The sequence below is a fragment of the Camelus dromedarius genome, chromosome 13 (assembly GCF_036321535.1).
Source record: "Camelus dromedarius isolate mCamDro1 chromosome 13, mCamDro1.pat, whole genome shotgun sequence".
NCBI lineage: Eukaryota > Metazoa > Chordata > Mammalia > Artiodactyla > Camelidae > Camelus > Camelus dromedarius.
Window position 1 is genome coordinate 70,701,687 of NC_087448.1, and position 23,263 is coordinate 70,724,949.

At 43.8% G+C, this 23,263-nt stretch overlaps 1 protein-coding gene across 1 annotated transcript in view; it reads right to left on the reverse strand.

Annotated features, from left to right (window-relative positions):
- Positions 1-23,263, reverse strand: part of MPHOSPH8 (M-phase phosphoprotein 8) — a 38,266-nt gene that overhangs the window by 9,687 nt on the left and 5,316 nt on the right. The window contains exons 2-7 of the mRNA XM_031465674.2: positions 16,688-16,843; positions 6,976-7,797; positions 4,652-4,751; positions 2,973-3,230; positions 1,135-1,260; positions 966-1,054 (exon numbers count right to left, since the gene is read on the reverse strand). Coding sequence (XP_031321534.1) covers positions 966-1,054; positions 1,135-1,260; positions 2,973-3,230; positions 4,652-4,751; positions 6,976-7,797; positions 16,688-16,843 — 1,551 coding nt within the window. The remainder of the gene's footprint in view (positions 1-965; positions 1,055-1,134; positions 1,261-2,972; positions 3,231-4,651; positions 4,752-6,975; positions 7,798-16,687; positions 16,844-23,263) is intronic.

A 23,263-nucleotide genomic window follows, 5' to 3' on the forward strand; every position in this document is an offset into this window, starting at 1 on the left:
GCAGATGATGAAACTCTACCCAGACCATGTAAGGCAAGTAACTTCACAACTATGGAGCAGAGAATTTCACAAAGTGACTGGAGACAACACAGAGATGACAGCGGCACCACCCTGATAACCAGCAAGAACTGTGTGTGGGGGGATCCCAGTGACACAGTAAAATAACTTAAAACCTGTAAGATACTATGAATACACCTGAAATACATGTACAAGAACTCTATGAAGAAGGAAACCCGTACAGCTTTGCTTAGGGGAGCGAATGAGGAGCTGAATGAGTGCAGAGGCATCACGTTCCTGGACGGAAGACTCAAAGTGTAAAAACGTCAGTTCTGAGCCATATTAGTCTGTGTATTTCATGCCAGTTTAATGAAGATCCCAATAACCTCTGAACTGCAACACCGAAGGGCTCACCCCCCAAATCTACAACTAGAGCAAGAAAACTAGAGAAGATATAGAAGTCTTTTCTAAGCAAGACAGGACACTCAAAAGCCATACAGAAAAGATCAACAGATCCAACCACCTAAGAATAAAATCCCCTCCAAGCAGTAAGACTCAAAAAGAGAAACCCCAAAACAGAAAGGAAGGGTTAATATGCTTCCATATAAAAAACTCTCATAAATCAGTATGAAAAAAACCAAACAAGGGAAAAATGGGCAGTTGCTGTAAACAGGCAACTACCAACGAAACCCAGCAGGTGACAAGAGATGAGGACTCACTTAACCTAAGTGTGGAGGTTAAACCGCAGACGAGACCACGTGGGCCACAGCTGAACAGAACGGCCACTTCAGGGGGCTGGAATTACAGGTGCTGTAATTTCCTACATTATCCATTTCTACAGTGTTTCAGTTTCACAAAGTGAACATGCATTACTTTTACAATTAAGAAAAGAAATGAAAAAAAGCTGAATTATTTTAACAGAGCTACTTTCCATCTTCCTTTCACGAGATTTTACAGAGCCATCTTACCTCTTGCTCCAGGTTATATTCTTCACTTGAATTAAGTGCAACCTTTACAGTAATATAATCCCCATTTTTCACAGCATCCCTCAGTAAGTCTAAAATGAAAGAAAAGAAAAGTTAAGTTTTCTTCATCCAGATTCATGAAGAGGACCCCCATAATCCCACAACTACTCACTGCTCGGAACTGTATCCGAGGCAGTAAAATGTTCATCTTCCCCATCAAGGTGCTTTTGAAAATCTTCTAATTTCATCCATTCCAACTGCAAATCCATGCCCAAGCTCACAATCTGCTGTTTGCCATCTGGAACACAGAAGAACCTTACTAAGATACGTTTTTCTGGACTAAAAAAAATACAGTGCTGTTGATTAAACACAGTGTCATAACCAAAGTGTCACACATGCTTTTAACACATGTCATCATGTAACCGAGTCCTTAATTGAATTTCGGATTGTCTCTCTGATTGGCAGTTCAGATGTCATGATGCTTCCCAGGCATGAGGATACACAGGTATCCTGCTAACTGCAAAACAGCAACCAATTTTAAGCAGCTCAAAGGAAGCAAGGAATCAGAGATTCAGACAGAGGAATCTCCAACACCTGTGACTCTGGCTGTTCTCCTTGGACACAGGCAGCCCTCCACACCTGAGGGGCCCACGCAGGGCCAGCTGAGGTGCATTCTCAGTATGCGGACCAGACCTGTTCTTCCAGCCTGAGCTCAAGCCTCCCCTCCCGGGACCCCGCCAACACACCGCCAGCACGTCGGTCCTGGGCTCGCCAACGCCAGGGAGGAAAAGCCCCAGAGGTGGTGCAATAAACGGGCTTTGGGGGCAACTCAAGATGACGGCGCTGGTCTGAAACGTGAGAAGCACAAATGTTTGATGGTAGGGTTCGAGGATTTAAGAGCATTCCGTCACAGAAAACAGTATGTCTCCGGGGCACCACGGGACATGTCCAGCCTTGAGTAAGTCCTCACCTCACTTTCTGAACAGCGGCAGTGCTCAGTTAAAAGCGGCCAGCACTCAGAAGGGAGCGTGCAGCAACTGCATGAACCCACACACCCGCACGGATGGGGCAGGGGACCCACACACCCACTGCAGCGTGACGACGCAGAGCCACTGTCCACACAGCAGGACAGACAATCACGCTGCACGGCTGTTGCAGCAACTGAGGCATGTGCACCCACAACTCTCAGCTCAGAGTTTGCTATTAATGAAGCCATTGGCTTAAAAGCCTGCGCTCACTCTGTTCATTCCTCAGCATCTGGTAGTTTTAACTTTTCCTCTTTATTGTAAATAAAAAGTCAGACATATATTAAAGAATGCATGTTCTGTTATGGGGTGAGCCTCTGTGAACGCAGCACAGGACACGGTCCATCCCTGCCGTGGCACAGCAGGGGTCTGTCATTTGCTTTTACTCTCTTTAAAAAGTTTTGCCATAAATACGTGTATCCTAAAAGAATGTCCTGTCAGCTTCGCTTTTTTCCAGCTTTGTAAGCCCTGGGATCCAGGGCGCTAGGTACCCCAGGCAGCAGGTACAACACCTGTGGGCGGGTCTGTTAGGGCAGCTCTGGAAGACAGGCTCTGCCTCTAGACTCAGTGGCAGAGGATGTGCCTGGAGCGTCACTTAATAAGTGTTATTTACTGCAGTTAAAAGGAGGACTACAAGTAAGTCTGTATCTGGTCATTTTCTAAAAGAAATCTGGTAAGGTTCACAAGCAGGCTGCTGGGCAAGAGGTAAGGTAGCAAACCAGAAACCTTCAGTTTCTAAACGTGCTGAGCGTACTAAAGGAATTCAGAAAGTATCTGTTTGGTCAATTTAGAAACGACAGAAAAACTTTTAAGTCTCCAACGTAAAAAGGTATTTATTCAGGAGCCTTGAAAAGACTCTCCTCCAACCTGAGATCAGAGTGACAGTGGGGAAGGAGTGAGGCAGAAGTGACTCCATGCACAGCCCTGAAGACCCTCCGTGCCCAGCCCTGAAGACCCTCCGTGCCCTGAGCACAGACCCACTCACCGCTAGTCTCATCCGCGTGGCCCCCGCTGTCCAGGGCCTCCTGATCACCTTCCGCAGCTATGTAGGCCCACGTGTCTGTCTCATCTCGTGTGTTTCTCCTTTCTTTAAGCAGCTGCTTGTTCTCCTTGGGTTTGTGATCTTCTGTGACTTTACAGTCTGGTGTTATTTCTTCTCTTTTCCGATTATTCTCAGGAAAATCATTTTTTTCTTCTGGAGTTAATTTAAATAAATCAAATGCATTTCTGATTTCCTTAAATGCTAGTGAAAAAATAAAATTGATAATAAATATGAGCCACAAATTTCTGTTGCTAAAGAAAAATTGGGTTAGTATTAAAAAAATAGGTATTTTCTTAATTTTTACTACTACTTCTTTGGTTATAAAGCCTGATCAAATTTACTATCACAGCCATGAAGTTGTTTCAGTTGGTCTTTGGCTACTCAGTATTTAGAAAGGACGCCCAAAGTGAATGGCTGTTAGTCCAGTGTTCTGTGCCAGCTCTGACAAGACCCACTGAGGATGGGGAGCCCCACTAGGGAGCAGAACTCTCGCCGCGCCCCCACTGTCCCTCTGCGGAGCCGACTGCTGCAGTCTCCCGATTTAACCTCGTGCACAAGTGCCCTCTGGAGGTGAGTGGGAGAAACGAAGGTGTGAACACGCCGTGCACCTGCTGACACTGCCCCTGACGCTTGTGATATAGACAGAAATAGAGGGGGAACAAGAGGAGGAAGACCTCTATACAGACTCTGGGTACAGGGACGTTTTATTACAGGGACACTGAAAAGCAGACCCTCCAGGGTGCTGTTATGCATTTAATGAGCAGCAGCTTAAGACGAAGCATTCACAGTAAAAATGTACCTGAAACTGACAGGTAAGATACTCAAGAGGAAGAAAGTTCTCATTTTACAATACTCTGAAGCTCCAAGCACTTGCTGAAGAGTAGCGGGTGCTTAAGACTTCCATTCCTTTGAACACTCTCTTCACTGCAGTCCCCCGAGGCAGCCAAGCAGCACCCCTGCTCCCCAGACGCACCCCCGACTTACTGCCAGTCTGCGCTGAGGCCGAGCCCAGACTTACTCTCAGTATTACCTCAGCTACACACCACTTTGGGGAGAAAACCCACGCGAAGTTATCCATTTCTTAGAAAACATGTGTTCCAAGCGCTTGTGCTACAGGAGCTAAACTATCTGCGGTGGTGAGCGGCCCCAAAAGCCCTTGTTCCAGCGCTGACGTCACTCTGCTTCTCAGATCTGCTTCTCAGATGACACTGTCTTGCAGTGATCAAAATGTACATTCAGTACTGTATTTACACAAATGACAGAGCTGAACACAGTAAATACTTAAGGCAGTTTGTCTCAGCATCCACCAAAAAAGAGAGATTTATTGACCCTTCTGTCCTAACTTCCTGCCCCTGAAGCTAACGAATTCCACCTCACATTCAGAGGGGAAAAGAGCACTGAGAAGGGGAAGGCGGGGCGCTGGGGGGAGCTGATTATATTAATAACGTAAACTATTTATGCAGTAAACTAAGATAACCGGTAAATAGAGGGGACTCCCCAGGGGATGCCTTTCCAGCCCTCCGCTCTGCACGCCAGAAGAGAGAGGCTGTTTTGAGATGAGTTAGGTTTCTCCTGCGAAAGACCAAGGCAAGTAAATGGTGCAGCTCAGTATTCACACTAACCCTTCAATGACTTGGGCTCTTTTCGGCCTTTTTCTTCCTTGTCCAAATCATGCTTCTTCTGGTATTTTTCTTTGGGTTCATTTCTTTTGGTCTCTTTCTCCTAAAAAAGACACACACAAGGCCCAATACAAGAACAGACGGCCGTTACCAACCCTGAAAGCTGGACAACAGGCTGCAGTGCTGACACCAGCCATGTCCTCAGTCAAGTGTATCCCTCAACCTGGACAATTTACAAACGATCACATTCAAAAGTCAACATCAAGTTTCCTCACTCTCTTTGAATAATATTATTATTAAAAATAAAATTCTCCCCAAATTCACCTCCATCCTACTAACCAAACATGGCTGTTTTTTAATTCTCCACATTCCCTTCTGAGCTCTGTAATTTTACAGATAATTTTGTTGTTTAAAGTTATTTTTTTACATTGCAAAGATATTTTCACACCACTGTGTTTACGTGTACGGATGGTTTTCTTCACCACAGTATTTCGTAAACTGTTCTATTTCTGCTGTGTTAACCTCATAGTTGATATTCCAGTGGGCATACAGCAGTCCGCAGCTGTTACCTATGACATTTTCTCCACCACCTCCCCCGGGCTAGACAGACTGGCACAGTTCTAGTTCTGGTGAAGACACAGCACTGCTGTAAACATCTCTGTACACATAGCTTCCTTCCCCCTTCAACCTGACTTCCTAAAGGTAAACCCACAAAACAGGAATAATGGATGAAAAAAAATTACTTTTTATAGCCCTTGATAGATACTGCATATATCAATCTTTTCATAATGTGGAAAATACATCTACTTGGAAAAAACATATAAAAATAATTTTTAAAATAGTGGGATAAACTACTTAAACGTGCCTCTGCAAATACTACAGTACTGAGGTTAGTGCACTCTGTGTGCCGCTCCTCACGTAAAAGGCGGCACATTCTTAACACGGCGGGGAAAGCACCCGGCGTGAAGAGCTCGTGAAGGGAGCTGATGGGCTGTGAGCCCCGCCCGATGCCCCGCCCCGCCCCGCCCGAGGGCCTCTGAACACCCTGACTGCCGCTCACAGACTAGCAGCTGGTTTTCCAGTTGTAGTCGGTCAGAAAGGAGGCAGGTCTGGAGACAGACAGAAGCTGGATGGCTTCCAGTTTTTGTAACTGCCTCTCACCAGTCAGGCGACACGACAGGGAGCAGAAATTGCCACCCAACATGTGTCTGCCTCATGTACTCATTATTCTAAGCCGGCTTTCCCCTAAGAAACAGCAGGCATGGCAAAAGCTCTGACCACCAGGCAGAAGTCACCCTTTAGCCGTGTGAGGGGAATTGCCGTTCGTAAGGCTGTCTCCCAAATCTCTGTGTACGGAGAAGGCAAGGGCTTAGATCTGAAGTAACAACTTCCCCCTTGTTCATGGTGCTTTTCTGGGTCACCTCCAATAACTGACTCCCCGCCCTCAAGGCCTCTTTTGTCTTCGGCTGAGGATGGCATCTGAGGTCAGGGCTTCATCCATTTTGCAGAGTTACTCCATTTTCCTGGGTTTCTCCCATGAATACATGTTATCAACCTTTTTAAAAATTTTTATCCTGTTAATTTGTCTCCTGTCAGTTTAATTCCTGGAAGAATCTAGAAGGGTGGAGAGAAATTTCTTCCTCTATTAAGTCTCTAATGACAGAAGACCTCCTTACTGAGGCACACCTCAGAGACACTGTGGGTTCAGTTCCAGACCCCTGCAATAAAGCGAGTCACAATTCTTTTGCCTCCCAGTGCACAAAAAAGTCATGTTCACACAACACTGTGGTCCATTAAGTGTGCAACAGCACTACGTCTAAGAAAAGATACATACCTTAATTAAATACTTCACTGCTAAAAAATGCTAACCCTCATGTGAGCCTCCAGCAAGCCATAGTCTTCTTGTGATAGGAACATCAAAGATCACTGGCCACAGCTACCATCACAAACAGTCATAATGAAAAAGTGTGAAATATTGCAAGAATTACCAAAATGTCATACAGAGACATGAAGGGGGCAGACACTGTTGGAAAAATGGTGCCAACAGACCTGCTCAACACAGGGTTGCCCCAAACCTTCCATCTGTAAAAAAAACACAGTATCTGCAAAGTGCAGTAAAAACTTAAAAGGTGTGCCTGTGCCCCACCATTTCCTCTTCATCACGTGTGAAGCTACCTGACCAATCAAAGGAGCGCTAGCCTGGCCCGAACATTTCTGGATTCCACAAGATTTAAACCATGGTCCCTGCATCAAAGCAAACTGCCCTCTGGGCCTGACTCACCTGCCACGGGACCCCCCACCCACCTGCCCCGGGGAACCCCTCCCACCTGCCCTGGGGAGCCGGCGGGCCCGGGTCCCCTCTCCTCCACACTCAGCCGGGGCTTCTCCTGCGCGGGCGCTGGCATCTGTTTCTCTAGCTCTGCGTTACCTCTGCCTCTGTCTTGATTCCTTGGCTTTTTTTGTATATTTTTCTTCTCTAAGAAAAGGTTCTTGTTTTCTGGCTTTTTGCTCTCTTTAGGTTCCTCGGTGTTTCTCAGTTTCTTTTTTCTCCTCTTTGCTTTGACATCATCCTCATCAGCGCTGACCGAGCCGTCCTGCTGTTTCTCAAAGCCGGGTTCCGGTGCTGCATCTGGTCCCGTCTTGTCTTTCGCACCCCTCACCTTTGGCTTCTCTTCCCTGCCGTCAGACAGTAAGCCCTCACTGTCCTCCTCCGGAAGCGGGGAGTCACTCTGTGCACTCAGTTCCGATTCCAGCTGAGATTCAGCACACTTCTCTTTTTTTGTTCTCCTGTTTTCCTTGGAATCTTCTCTTATTTTAGTCTTTAAATCTCGTATTTCACCCTTTTTAGCTTTCTTTAACTCCTTAGTTTCTTTCGTATCATCTTTTTTGGGCTTTTTGGGTTCCTTTAATTCCTCTTTGGCTTCCAGAATTCTCTTCTTCGTCCCTTCGGAGGAGCCCTCCAGGTCTGGCCTGGGCCTGTCTCTCAGTCTCCCCGTCTTCGCCTTCCTCCTCCTCGGTTCGTCCGGGCTCTTCTCTTCTCGAAGCCTCAGCTTCTTCTTCTTCTTCTTCGGAGAAGTCTCTTCTTTGGTCTCACTTTGTTCATCACTATCAGAGTTTGCCTCGAATATGTCATTACTTAAGGACAGTCTCTATAAAGCATAAAAGAGATGTAAATACTCATTAACGTAGTAATTTAAAAGGTTTCTGAAAAGCAGGACTAACAAAATCTGGTAGGAGTCCCCCCCCCCCGTTTCTCAACTCCTTAAAGTTACTTACCTAAACTGAAGCTGTATATTACCTTTATTTCTGATTTAGCAAATAGGCCTTGGTGGCGATAAGTGTCAATTCAAGGGAACAGATGAACACAGAGGGCCAGAAAATGCTGGCGCCGCTGTAGGTTCCAAGGAAAGCAGATGTGAGCAGTAAGAATCACTGCTACGTTCGGGGCTGTACACGATTCCGACTTCAACATTTCTAAACACACCAAGGAAATAATCTGTACAGACTTTATTTGTTGCCGGAAAAGTGGTTACAAATCCAAACACAAAGGTCCTTTGAGCCTTTGGATTCCCGAGTGTCCTTACACTCGCTGTGCAGCTCAGTTACACGTGCAGGAGCGAGACTGCCCGAAGCCTCGCTGCCCGAGCGGATGTAGCCTGAGTTACAACCCGAAATCGCTCCTCTGGAAAATCTCTCTTCCCATTTTAAAAACAAACAAAACCAAAAAAGCCCCAAAACCCCATTAAGAATAAAGTATCTGTACAGACACAAAAAGACTACGCGAAGCATTTGCAGGTCCCATTCCCGCAAACCCTCTTCTCCTAAATGACTTGGGGTAGGGGGAAGAAGGGAAGGAGAGACAGACGTATTTTTAAAGTTCTCCCTACGGCACTTACCCAACTCCCCGACAACATCTACAGCAAAACTAAGGAGCCAGGAACCCCAGTGGGCCCCAAACATAAGCAGCAGGAAGCAAGGCAGCAAGGAAAATGGGAGAAACTGCTACAAAGTCTGGCGGGTCAGGGTGAGGGGCAGCTGTGGGTCCCCGGGTGCAGGCGGGTCCAGGCCCCCGGGACTCTCTAAAGTGACCTGCTGGTGCGCCCGCCAGGACGCCCAGGGCAAAGTTCACCACAAGGACAGATTGCTGAGATGAGGCTCCAAGTAAAGCGGTGCAGGGAGCACAGAGACAGAGAATGGAGCTGCAGACGTTAAGTGGTGGTGGCCGGTGAGACCAGAGCCAGGAAGACCCTCGCACAGTCAAAGGCTGTATTTTTTTAACCTTCATTAAAACAACAAAGAAGGCTGCTAAGGAGCCATGAAGCTAAAAAAAAGTATCTTGCTCTCCTCCTCTGCCTTCTAAAAGTCCAGAAAAAATAATCTCCTATAAATATAAGCAGCAGAAAATGATAAGGAGAGTATTTTACTAAGTTGTTCTAAGAAAAAAAGACTAAGGAGAAGAGTAAGAAGCCCAGAAAGACAGCATCCCCCTCACCAGCCCTCCCCCAGGGGGACCTACTGCCTAACCTCTCCCAGGAGTGGAACTTCTAGCCCATCAGGGTGGAGCTTCCCATCAGCACTAATGAGGTGACCTCCCTGTAAGAGCCTGGCCTCCCCCTAAGGGAAGGTGGCCTGGCTGGAAACAATCCACTCCTTGTCCTCCCCCCCTCCGCCAGCAAACACCTTCCCCATCACACACTCCAGGGAGCACCGTTCTGCTCCTTAGGTGGGATGATGCCCGATTCCTGAATCCTGAATAAAGCCAATCAGACCTTCAAGTTTACTCAGCTGAATTCTGGTTTCTACAAAACAGTAGAGAAAAATAAAAAATCTGAGGTATCAGGCAAAAAGATGAAGTCTGAGAGAAAAAAGCTCTACGGTGGAAAAGGAGAACCTGGACAGGGAGGGGCTGAAACTGCAGCCGTTCGTAGGGACCTGACTTAGGACAAGTACACGTGTGTTTCTTCCTTTAGCTCTGTCTACAAAGCGCCTAGAAATAATGATGCCCAGTAGCAGTAAGTACATCTTGGTTAATCTCTTCCCACACGAATCAGGGCTCCCTGGAGAAACGGCTGCTGCCAGGGCGGGAGCAGGAAAGCACAAGGTGACCCGGACACCTTGTTCCAGGAGACAGACGTGCCCAAAGCAGGAAGGGGCTCCCACAAGCCAACCGTGGAACCGTTTTAGTATCAACATAAACAACAACAGTAGTTAAATAAAGATTCCACGAGTGCACTGACACTTAACAAAATTTAAGGGGAAAGAGGAACTGGTCCTTGTAGGATACAAACTGAAAAATACAGATAACACAATTAGAAAAGTCATTATTTTGCAACCCACAGTAATACCTAATTAAGGCAAGATTTATCAAAGTATTTTAAAATCATAGGCTGAGAGTCTGTTGGGGAACAAGTGATTCTCACAATCTCAAAAATTAATTATTAGGCTATATATTATTTTAAAAGGGAAAAATGTTCCTTTAAAAAGGGAGAAAAAAATAACGGGGCCTCCCTGGACCATATAATGCTAATTTAAAGTCAGCAATGAGATGACTGACACATGGCCCATCTCCTGAGTCGCACACCTGATCGACATAATACACGTGCCAGGATGTCTACACTCAGTCTGCAAATAAACTAATTCCAATTAGAAAAATACTACTTGTGACTTAACGTTAATTAGCATTTATCTAATTCCAATCTGAAGAACCTATAAACTGGCCTGAACCTTAAAAAAAGGATTATGTGCCGAAACACAAAAAAGGGGGGCAAAAGGCTCTGGAGTGCGCTAGATGGAAAGGCAGGCCACTAAACGCACGGAGGACGGGGCCGCAAGGACACTCTGGGACCCCAGGGCACAGCACACCCACATGGTGGCGCTACACACCGGCTGTGAACGAGAACAGCCCTGCTGGGCTGCTGCTACTGACGCAGGCCCTGCTGCAGGAAGGGCTCAGCGGTTGTGAAACACATGGTGAGGAAACCAAAAGCGAAGTGTGCAGCTCGCTCAAGGGCTCACTCGACAGCGACCCCTTTGTTTCAAGCAAGTTCTGCAAAAGAGTCTCTACTTTCTCCATTTCCCTCAACCCTAAAGAGTTTACAACTGACTTCCATCTTCTTGAAAACCATTTTCCTAAAAATTAGTGTTGACCCCCTCATTTCCAAACAAAATGGATGTTTTTACTTTAAGTAACTGAAGTGTAATGTGTTCAAAACTGGAGCTGTTCCCTAAACACCACCACCACTTATCCAGGTCCCCAAAGCAGTCATGGGAGCCCCTCTGGCTGCACTCCCCTCATCGCCCGGTCACAGGTCCTGTGGGGGTCAGTTCCCCAACCTCACCACCTCGGTTCAGCAACTCCCCTCTCCTGCCAGTGGTCTCCCCATTCCAATCAGGACCACAGCATCTCGGAATTGTCTTTCCCGCCCGTAATGTAACAAAGGCAGAATGAAAGACAGAACTAGAAAATCACCAGTTTCCAACCTGTAATGAAACAATGGTTCTGGGCAATGATCATCAGTGGCTCCTAACCCCACACATGAAACGCGAGGACTTTCTAACGACGGATCAGACTGAAAGCTCCCAGTATCAGCGGTCCTAGGAACCTCATTGGGAGGGAGTCAACCAGACATGTGCTTCTGATGTGTTACTGCACCCCTGTCGACCTCCTGCAAAATAAATAAACCCACAGAATCATGCCTCTCTATCTGGCTACAGGGGAACATGTAAAAAGACACCAGGTACTCAGCCAAACCCAGAATATGCAGAACCCTACCGAAAAACAATCTGGTCTCTTCATCACATAAACAAGATGGGAAAATGGGAGGCTAGGGGAGGAAGCTGTCATAGATTAAGAGAGACTTCAGAGATCATCAGTGAAGCACCGTGTGCAGACCTTTCTCAAATCCCAATTACCAAATCAACAAAAAGATGTGTTTTGTTTTGTTTTATTCAGACACCTGGGGGAAACAACGCATTACTGGATATTAGAAGATACTAGGAAACAAGTGCAAACTTTTTTTGGTGTGATCATGGTAGAGTGGTTGTGTTTTCAGGGCGCCTGTCATCGACCAGAGTACCGCAGGGTAAAGCGACGTGGCACCCGGTACCTGGCTCACAGCACTGCGGCCGGCAGACAGGGCGAGCGGGCCAGCAGAGGGAAGGACGGCCCATAATGACAGTGACCAGGGCTGGGCGGTGACTACAGATCTCACGGTACAGTCCCTGCAGTTTTACATGTCCAAGTTTTCCTAAAAGTTCTTTAAAAATCACCTTCCTAACACATCAGTCTCATCACATGACTTCCCTCCAAACTCCTGTTGGCCTCTCTCCTGACCAAACGATCAGGTTTAAACACAGCCGCATACAAACCAGTTGCATACACATCTCTTCCCCTGCTGCCCCAGCGTCTCTCTCTCCTTTCCGTCTCTCTCTCTCCTTTCCGAGTGCTCGGGCACTTCTCACCCTCCAAGTCTGTGCTCTGGCACAACTCTGCATCTTTGTACCTGCCTCCCCTCCACGGATCCCGAATTCCTTGTCTTTGGGGGCTTCAGCCAGGTGGCGAGTCCTCTGTAATGTCACCCTGGTGCTTATCTGGGGAGTCACTCTCCTTCCTCGGACCTCGCACAGCACACTCACAGCTCTGTCCCTCACCCGCGGGCCCCTCCCGGGCTCTGAGCGCTCCAAAGGCAGGGACGCAGCTACTCTGCTTATGCCCAGTGACTGACATACTAAAAATGGATTTTTCTGAATGAATGAACATGAAATAATTACTAGCAAGAGGCTGGAGTCATCCCTTTTATCAGGTAAAACAACTTAAAAGAATTCTAAAATTCTGAAAATTCTAACTCGTGTAAATAAAAAAGATCTTCAGGGGAGTGTCCCCTCTTCAAACCTGAAACTGAGCCTCCAAGCCCCGAGAGCACTCTCTTCTCATCCCTGCTGCGTCCTGGCCTCCGGCAACGCCACCTGCCCCGTGTGGTGGCTGCTGCCGCTGTCACTGCCACAGGGTGATGGGTCCCCATACGGGACAGGCCACCTACGCTTCTCGTTCTTCCTCAGCCATCTGCGAGGAGCTCCAGTGCTGGCTCCTCAGCAAGCAGCTTCGAAAAAGGATTTTTCCTTGGTCATTGGACTACTCCCAAGAAAGCTACACAACCTGTGGGTTTTAAACATAAACGGGTGGATGCAAACAGACGACGATACAGTCAATTTGGCTTTAGGCATCAGAACACCATTGTGTAAAATTATTAGTTAGCCGTAGTTTAAACGAACCGGCAGGTTAGCTGCACTGGGGGATCCAGCCCTGGAATAACTGGCCAGACTGGCAGTCAGGACGCAAAAATCAGCTCCTTCCCAACGAACAGTCACTGCCTGCCATCGGACAAGGGTATTAGATGATGGAAAGGAATTCGTGTTAAAACTCTAAAAATAACTAAAAAAACCACAGCCCCCCCCCCCAATTAAAACCACACATATCACAAGTCTAAGCACTTTTAGTAAATGAGCCCTGGTACACCCCAGTCCACAGGAATGTTCCCTGACCACACACGGGCTGTGACGACAAAGTGGCGACACCTTTGTGAGATGCACAGTGCACACACCAGGGTCACTCCCTCCAGGTGACCTGCTTAGGAAAACACGAGCTGTCCAAGTGCGACCAGCAAGCAAACCCTCCTGGAAGGCACTCCTGTACTTGCAGAACCACCACCACGCCTCTTTTCAGTACAAAAAGGAGGTGTCACTAGAAATTAATTTTCTTGAACGACATTTAAATTCTTATGAAGACAATTCCAAAAGAAGAAAATTAAAACCATTTTGGGCTATGGCACTACCGGAATAAGTGGTTACTTCACAAAATGTACACTCTTGAAAAGAATACTCATTTGGGTATGCAAATCCTAATTCATTTTACATTGGAAGGGTATATATGTTTATTATTTGGTAGCCAGTATTTCAAAAAGCTATCCCTAAAAAAAAAAAAAGGCTGACCTCAGGCAAATTTTATAATAAAGGCAAAACTCTCTCTTAGCTAAGTAGTAGGTACACAGGTAATCATTAAAAAACATAGTGGTTTGCTGGTTAGAATATACACTGATAAAAAATTATTTTAAAAGAAAGGCAGAAGGCAAAACACTTAGCACATGGTGCCACCTCAAAGTAAGATCACACACCACTAGCAAGGCCCGCAAGAGCGAAAGAAAGATACAGTCTACCTTTGGGTAACTGAGCACTTAAAGGTCTGGCCCATATAAGACACTCTACATTTACTGAAAAAAGCTATCCCTGAAAAAACTACCAGAAAGGTAGAAGCAGTAAAGTGCTGCTGGAACAGTCCAGCAAAGGCTCCTCTGGGTCACATCACATCAATCATCAAAGCTCAAGGCAGACCAGCGGCTGCCTCAGCTGTGGATTTTCAGTCCACCTGAAATGAAGGTCTGCACCACATCACACAAGTCAATGTTAAACAGCACCTCATTTTTTCCTTTAGTTTGACACACTCAATGGTCAGCAAAAAGATCAAAAGGTATCCAAATGCTACATAATAAAAAGTATTTTAATGAACAAATACCATCTCTGCATCATGCATATTTTCTGGTGAACAGCATCAACAATCGCTTTTGGGTAAAAACCACTTCTGACTTCGGTGATGCTTACTAAGACCCAAGCAAGCAGTGTTCCCAAATTTAAGTAGGTAACCTGACCAGTCAGTCTTGGGACTACTGTGGTGAGACCTCTCCGTCAGACAGCAATCGGAGGACTTTCGCAGGAGGCATGCGCTTGCTTCCTGCATAAACAGACGGGGGGAGTGATGGAGGCGGCCAGTCCCTCCTGCTGACCTCCCACTCTGCATCGACAGTGAGAGAGTCACAGGGCTGGTGACAGCAAAGCTGTCTTCCTAAAGCGAAAAGGGCAGTGACCAGCAGCATGTTTCCATGTTCCCGTCCACCGGCACTGGTCAATGATTAGGCCAAAAACTCAGCAATATAAATACTGGAATATTCATAAATGAGAGAATTCAGGAGAAAGTCGACCTGACCTAGAAAATAGAGGTTTCAGTCTTATAAAAATTCAAAATGTTATTAGTGCCTGGAATTTTACTTTAAAATAGTAATGGCAGCTTTAGACGAAGACACTTTGAAGTGAAGAAGTATCTTCCTAAAATTAAGACAAGGATTTTTAAGCTTAAGAATAAGCCTCAGGAGGGAGGGGGGCAAGGTATAGCTCAAGTGGTAGAGTGCGTGCTTCACAGGCACGAGCTCCTGGGTTCAATCCCTAGTACTTCCACCGAAAAAGTAACTAAGTATATGAACCTAGTTGCCGTCCCCTTGCAAAAAAAAGAATAAGCGTGAACGAAACACAGCAGTGTATCAGGAATCAGCCTCACTCAGATTTTCATCAGTAATTGTAACTCAAGAGACTTCTAAGTTGGCTTTAACCAGAGCCCTGGTGAAGTGAAAGGGACAGTAAAGCCAGCATTCTAGAAGATGAGACTTTTGGGGAGAAGTTTCAGCAAACGTGTCTCACTAATAAGGCAGAAAAATCAGAAATATAGTTTAAGAAGATGTCCATCAAAATGTCTAAATTTTGAAAGTCACATGCACCAATCACTTACTAAGACAGGTGCACTGTTTGTGCAGAATTTGCAGAGAAAGAAACAGGGAAGGAGGGAGCAGACACCCACTCTAGAAAAGTGAAGTACAACTACTGTTATACTTAAAAATTTAAAGTCTCTGCTTCAACCTGAACTCATTTTGTAAAGAATTTCCTTTATAAAAATTTTAAAAGTACTTAAGATTTTGCTTAGTAATTTAAAAACTATTTATTAAAGACCTTGCCACTACAAAACATTTTTAAAAACTGGTAACGCCACTCCTCTAAATGGATTTCAAAGCGCAGCCCAAACCAAAAGACAACCTATCACAGTGGTTAACAGTGATAACCAGTGTAGCTTCCTGGCCCTATCAGGACTAACTGGTGAACTTGGGCTGGCTCCTTAACTCATCTAAGCCTCAGTTTCTCGTCTGAATCCACACAAGTGCTGGCCCAGTGTCTGCCCATCCACAGTACACAAGCTGGTGTAAACAGGATGCCTCCACCGCTGCTACTACTGTTAACAATCACCACACTTAATATTATTTCTAAAAATGAAAACTAAAACCAAAAGCAATGAGAGTGGGTTCCATTTATAAATGAAATTTCCATGGAAGGGTAAATGGGAAATTTGTACAAGATCCATCAGTAAAGCCAGTTCAGTGTGTGGAACATGAAAACCAAGGATAAAGTAACAGACAAACCCACAGAAAGAAGCCCTTAAACCAAACCTGCACGCTAGTGTTAACATCATCCCACTCCGGGCCCCATCAGACCCTTTCCCAAACTGCTCCTGACGTAAGTTTGACTCATCTGAGTTCCCTTCTCTCTTCATCCTTCCCTGCCATCAGCAAGAGCTACAAAAAAGCAGCAAAGTAGCTAAAAACTGAAGTGGAAAGAGAAGAGAAAAAAAAAAAGACCAGAATAATCAGACCTGTGAATAATCTGAAATAGATTTAAATGTATAGCTATATAAAGTGATCTAAGGATTGTTTTAACTGGCAGAAAGATCAGACATTAGAAAAACGCTAATAACGCAGATTAAATATAAAAGTATGCGTTGCATCTGTAGTAGCAACGTGCATAGCACAAAAAATACCCCCTGGGGATACAAAACATGCCGCTCACACCAGGGACAAACAAGCAAAGCTTCAACAAGTCTCTTCTCTCTCCACTGTCATCTTACTCTTACTTGAAGGAAAATATTAATCAACACGTCCAAACCATACCTGGTCGTCAACTGTAATCACAGGTTGGCCACAGATAGAAGGGTTTGGCAAAAATCAACGAGAGCATTCTGTGAGAATCAGCTGGCCATACAGAATTTACAACAGGAATATTGTAATATTTTATTATTATTCAAAAATTCCTTACAGTACATTCTGTCAGTAAAATTTATAATAAACATATTGTACTAAAAAAAAAAACCTATGAGATAAAACATAATACCTGAACATCCTTCTTGACTGATTTAGCTTTGTTATCTGCAACCTTCTTCCTAAATTCCAGAAGAACTTCTTTACAATCTTCGAGATGAACCTCCGGCTCCCAGGTATCATCATCTGACGTGTATCCCTTCCATCGAACTTTATAAAGGATCCTACCCTGTTACATAAATTAAAAACAGGCAAACAAAAGACATTAGACTTGATTAAATTTCCAAAGCCATATAGCTGCTGAGAATACGCGAACCAACTTGAAATGGAGATTAAAATCACGGTAAAGAATGTTCGCATTGCGGGGGGAGTGCACAGTTCGGTGGCAGAGTGCCTCCTGAGCTCAACCCCAGCACCTCCATTAAATACGTAACACATACATACATACATAAACCTAATTACACCCCCCAAAAGAGACAAAAATTTAAAAAAAAAAGTGAGTCAGGAATAAAAAACCCTCCTTTAAAAAAATAAAAAACTTTAGAAAATGCACTTATCCATGGCTCCCTTAAAAATGGGGAAAGTTAGCTGGAATCATAGACAGCATAAACACTATATGATGAAATTACTGAATGCATCCTAGAAACTAATAAAAGCTTGGAGAAACTATAAACAACTTATCACTTCCTCTATGGGAGGTCCCCGTCTGCTCAGAAGTGTTATACAAAAGAGTCAAAAAAAAGTCTGGCCTACGCAGGGGTCAAAAAAAAGAAAAAAGAACGTTCACTTTCTGAGATCATTTGCGAATTCCTTAAAACAAGTAAGAAAAGTCTGTTCAATCTAAATCCAGCCGCAGGTTCCCTCAGAGGGCAACTGCTAACTATCGTGGGATGGTAAAGGATCGTAGTTTAACTTCTCTCCCCTCCTAACAGGAATCGCCTGAAAGTTTCCTCTTAAAATGCCCTCTCAAGACACAAGAAGCTGGTAATTCTAACACTTTCTGGGGAAGAGGAAAGAAGGCGATTCAATCTTCAATCTATTTTGCATGTATTACTTTTCGTTTAATAACGAGTTTTTAAATTAAATAACATAACAATAAAACAAATTAAAAAGAAGAGAATGTTCATCTCCTGAAGCAAGTGGCTTAAAACACACACACACACACAGACACAATCACACCAAAAGCAAAAGCAACAAAAACAAAATAAACAAGTGGGACTACATCAAACTAAAAAGCTTCCAAACAGCAAAGGAAACAGTCAACAAAATGAAAAAGCAACCTACTGAACGCAAGAATATTTGCAAATCATGTATCTGACACGGAGTCAATATCCAAAATATATGAAGAACTGACACAACCAAATAGCAAAACACAATCTGATTAAAAAATGGGCAGAAGAGCTGAATAGGCCTTTTTCCAAAGACAACATGCAGATGCCAACAGGTACCTGAGAAGATGCTCAAAACCACCAATCATCGGGAAAACGCAGATCAAAACCACAATGAGCTATCACCTAACACCTGTCAGAATGGCTGTTACCAAAAAGACAAGAAATATCAAGTGTTGACGAGGATATGCAGAAAAGGGAATTCGTGCACTTTTGGGTGAGACTGTAAATTAGTGCAGTCACTATGAAAACCAGTATGGGAGACCCTGAAAAAATTAAAACAAACCTATCATATGATTCAGCCATCCCACATCTGGGTATTTATCCACAGAAGTGGAAACACTAACTCAGAAAGGTATGCATACCCCTAGGACCACTGCAGCATTATTTACAACAGCCAAAAGTGGAAATTACCCAAGTGTCCACCAAAAAATTAATGAACAGATAAATGTGATGTGTGTATACAGACACACACACGTATACGTAATCACACAGACCACACGTATATGCATGTGTGCACACACAGAGGAATATTATTTCAGCAATAAAAAAAGAATGAAATCTTGCCATTTGCAACAACATGGATGGGCCTCAAGAGCATTATGATAAGTGAAATAAGTCAGAAAGAGATAGATAAATACTATATGATCTTACTTATACATGGAATATAAAAAGAGCAAACAAAAAAGCAAAACCAAAACCCCACGCTCACAGATACAGAGAACAGATTGGTGAGTGCCAGAGGCAGGGGGTGGGGGTGGGAAAAATAGGTGAAAGGGGTCAAAAGGCACAAACTTCCAGGTATAAAATAAACACGTCCTGGGTGTGTGGTAAATGTACAGCATGGTGACTACAGTTAATAATACTGCAGTGCAGATTTTAAAGTTGCTAAGAATGTAGAGATGAAAGGCTCTCATCGCAAGAATAGAATTTTTTAGATTTTAACTAGACTTACTGTGGAGATTATTTCACAATGTGTACAAATATCAAATCATTATGCTGTACACCTAAAACTATTATAATGTTATATGTCAACTGTACCTCAATTTAAAAAAAAATTAAAATAAAAAATTGAAACCATAGCATCAGTGATCCATTTTTTATAAACCCAAGACTGAGGTCTTTTTCCGATTATATAAGCAATGTGCAACCTTTGAAAATCAATGAAAAACAGGAAAAACCCAATAAAAGTCACCCAAAAATACTGGTAACAATTTGACCTATTTCCTTCATGGTCTGCATTTATAAGTATGTATTTTATATATTTAAACACTGGAATAATACCATGTGGGGGGACACAGGGAGGGCGTGTCACAAGCAGTAAAAGAATTTACTCAAGGCAAGGAGAAGATTAAGAATGAAGGAAAGTTTAATAGGTTCGCTGCTACAGGCAACAGCGGGCCACACAGACGAGAGATGCCTGTGAGCATGCCTGTGAGCATGCAGTGCCTTTTAACTGGGGAAAGGGCTGTGAACGCAGAGGGACAGGGAAGAGATTTCTGACTGGCTCTAAGTGAGGCAGGGGCCTTGGTTCACCAGAAGAGCGTGGATTTGTGGCCCCGTGAGACAGAGACACCAGCTGACACCAGCAGGGTGGTGGGATTTATGACTCTGACAAGGAAGAAAGTGGGCTGAGACCAGTCAGCCTGAGCTCTGGTGAGATTAGCCATCTCCCAGGGCTGCTAATTCTGAGGGCAAATACCCGTCAGGACTCCCTCTTCTTCGAAGACCAGCAGGCAGACGCCTAAGGGCTGGAGGTCTGGGGCCCGCAGGCACCAGTTAGCACGGCACACTACCAGTTTTATCTTGCTTTCTCACTTACAGATCAAACATTTCTCATTTTAGCATTATCCAAAAACATAATTTTTAGGACTGAACATTATTCCATTTTAAAAATACAACCAAAAATCAATGCCAACTCCCCCTCTGGAAACCAAAGGTTGTTTTGTTTCCAACTTGTGTTTTTATAAGTAAAGCTGTAACTCTGCTTAGCTTGTTAGAATAAATTCCCAAAGGAGAGACCGATGCGATCAAGTAATAAAGCCATTTAAACATTGTAAGAACAGACTGTCAAATGCCTTCCAGAAAAGCTGCTCCAATTTATACTTGACCAGACACAAGAGCCCACCCTCCCACATCAGGGGTCAGCAAGCTTCAGAGCAGCCTGCAGAACAGGCTGCCTCTGGTTCCACTCATCTCGTAAGCAAGGAATGATTCTACATTTGTAGTTGGTTGACAACAAGTCGTCACATCACTATCTTGCACACCTGAAACTAATATAACCTTCTAAGTCAATTTTATTTATTAAAAAAGTAAAACACACATGAAAACAAATCAAAAGAAGAATCATATTCACATCAAGTGTTTCACAATGTGCTGTGCACTGTCTAAACCTTGGCATTTATTAGCTCACTTAATCTTCAGAACAACCCTGTGAAGTTACTACTCATTTTACAGACTTAGTAACAAGTGAAGATTATACAGCTAAAAAGTAGTTCAGCTGAAATCGGAACCCAGGACCTGGGCTGCACGTGAAGAATTACCCGCAGTGCCAAGGCGGTCCCTGAGCCCTGAGGGCAGATCAGGTAACACAGTCTACTGAGTTCCCGAGAGGGAAGATCCCTGTCTTTGAGAGAAAGAAGGCATTTTTTTAGGAGAGTGAAGTCACATTTCTACCATGATAGGAAACACTAACTGTAAAATAATTCCCAAAACTGCCTCTAAACGGTCTAAGTCTAAAATGTCCACCATATGGCGATTTACAGAAAAAGCCTGCCGACCCCCGCCATTCACCACGTCCACTTACAAGACTGTCGTTAAACCACTTACGCTGTTTCTTTGAGAAACTCCGTCACACGCCCGCTTTCACCACTGCTGCTCGACATCGTGCTGGAGGTTCCAGCCAGAGCCATGAGGTAAGAAAAAGACACAGAAAGTGTCCAAGTTGGAAAGAAGGAAAACTATATTCACAGGTGATACGATTCTATATATAAAAAATCCCAAAGAACCCACAAGAAAGTAATCAGATCTAATAAGCAAACTCAGCAAGGTTGTAGAGTACAAGACACACAAAAATCAGCTGTGTATCTATACATCTGTAACACACAATCTAAAAAGGAAATTAAGAAAGCAACTCCACTTATAACAGCATCTAACGAATAAAACAGTCAGGAATAAACTTAATCAAGGAGGTAAAACAGCATTACCTCATAATCCAGCAATTCCACTCCAAGGTATATACCCCAAAGAACCAAAAACAGGGACTCAAACAGGTATTTGTACACACACGTCCAGTGCTGCGTTATTCACAAGAGCTAAAAAGTGGGAAACAACCCAAACAATCAGCAGACGAATGTATCAACAAAACGTGGTATATACACACGAGGCACTACTCAGCCCTAAGTGGGAAGGAGATCCTGATGCATGCTACAACAGGGACCGACCTTAAAAACACCATGCTAGGTGAAGTAAGCCAGGTGCAGAGGGAAGACATCTGTGATTCCATTTACACGAAGCACCTAGACCAGGCAGATTCCTAGGGACGGAGAGGAGGATGGGGGCTGCCGGGGCTGCGGGAGGAAGAGCAGGGAGTCAGTGTTTGGCAGGGACAGAGCTTCAGTTCGGGAAGGTGACGTAGTTCTGGAGACAGACGGTGGGGGCGGCTGCACCACAGTGTGGATGGACTTAATGCCACTGAACCTATACTTAAAAATAGGTAAAATGGAAAATTTTAAGATCTATATATGTAAGACAATAAATTTTTTTATCTTTTTTCTTTTACTTTTTTTTTTGTTTTAACATTTTTTATTGATTTATTATCATTTTACAATGTTGTGTCAAATTCCAGTGTTCAGCACAATTTTTCAGTCATTCATGGACATATACACACTCACTGGTAAGACAATAAATTTTAAAGTTACCTACTTGTCTTTTGCCCATTTTCCTGCTCATTTATAAGAATTCCTTTAAACATCTGATGGCTATTAAATCTTCATCATATATATCCCAATTTTTCACTTCTCCATATTTCTGATTTTTCTTTTCTGCTCAATATCCAATCTCACTGAGAAGCAAGAACACACTCATGCAAAAGTTTTCTGCATGAACTGTACCAATCTAGCTACACACTTAACACTCTTCTGATTTTATTCACACAACCACCAAGGCAATAAACTTCCAAACTGAGGGCCAGGCACTGTCCCTCCCATTTCACCCTGCACATATGGGCACACTGCCTTTCAGTCATTCTGCTGTCTGTGGAAACACCAAGCAGCCGCATCCACTAGGGTTAGAAACTAAGAAATAATGAAAAAGAATAGACTTAATCTCTTAACTTTCAAAAATAATCCTGAAAATCCTTACAATTTTAATGTAATAATTAAAAGTCTATGTCAGTTTAATGGCTCAGCCACCTAACTGGGCAGGGGGACAGTGATTATAACAACAGAAAATGTATACACATTTTTTTTAGCAAAACTGCTCAAACAGAAAACTACTAGTGTACGACTTGGAAAGAGCCTCTACGAAGGTGCAGTTAAAACTGAAGATAAACCCAGGAGAGACAGCATGGTTGTTCAACCCGTATGAACAGAGGCAGAGGAAAAGAAATCCTAGTCAACAGTGCGCAATACTGCCTTTAGAAAGAGCAGTCTTCTTGATCTTGGTAGAAGCATCACATAAAGAGTTACATCATCATGGCAGAGTGCAGGATACCTCATAATCATAAGGTACCTGAATGTACCCAGTAACGGCACGGAAACAAACCATCCTGATTGGTGGGCCATGTTATTTCTGTGTGCATAAAAATAGTGGTAAATTTGTTACTAAATGCAGGTTAAAAAAAACCCACACTATTTACTTTCAAATGGGCCAGGAAAAAAAAATGTATACAAATAGAGGAAAAAAATTAAAGCCAATATTAATAATTGGGGGATCTGGGTGAAGGCCTATGGGAGATTCCATATAATTTCTGCAGCTTTTCTGATTTAAAAAAAGCAGTCAGAAAACTAGTAAAGTTTTATTTCAACAAAGAACACATATATAAACTTCATGCTAGTTATCAACTAAATCTGATCCAGTCAATGAGAACGAGGGGTATGAACAAACATCCTCAAGTATTACAGAGTATACTCCAGTTCTGGCTCCAGATTTAAGTCACTGATACTTGTTACAGCTTTTATTTCAGCAGTTTTGATTCACTCATTTATTCAACAAATATTTATTGGGTATCACTATGTGTCAGGAACCTTTTGAGTCTCAGG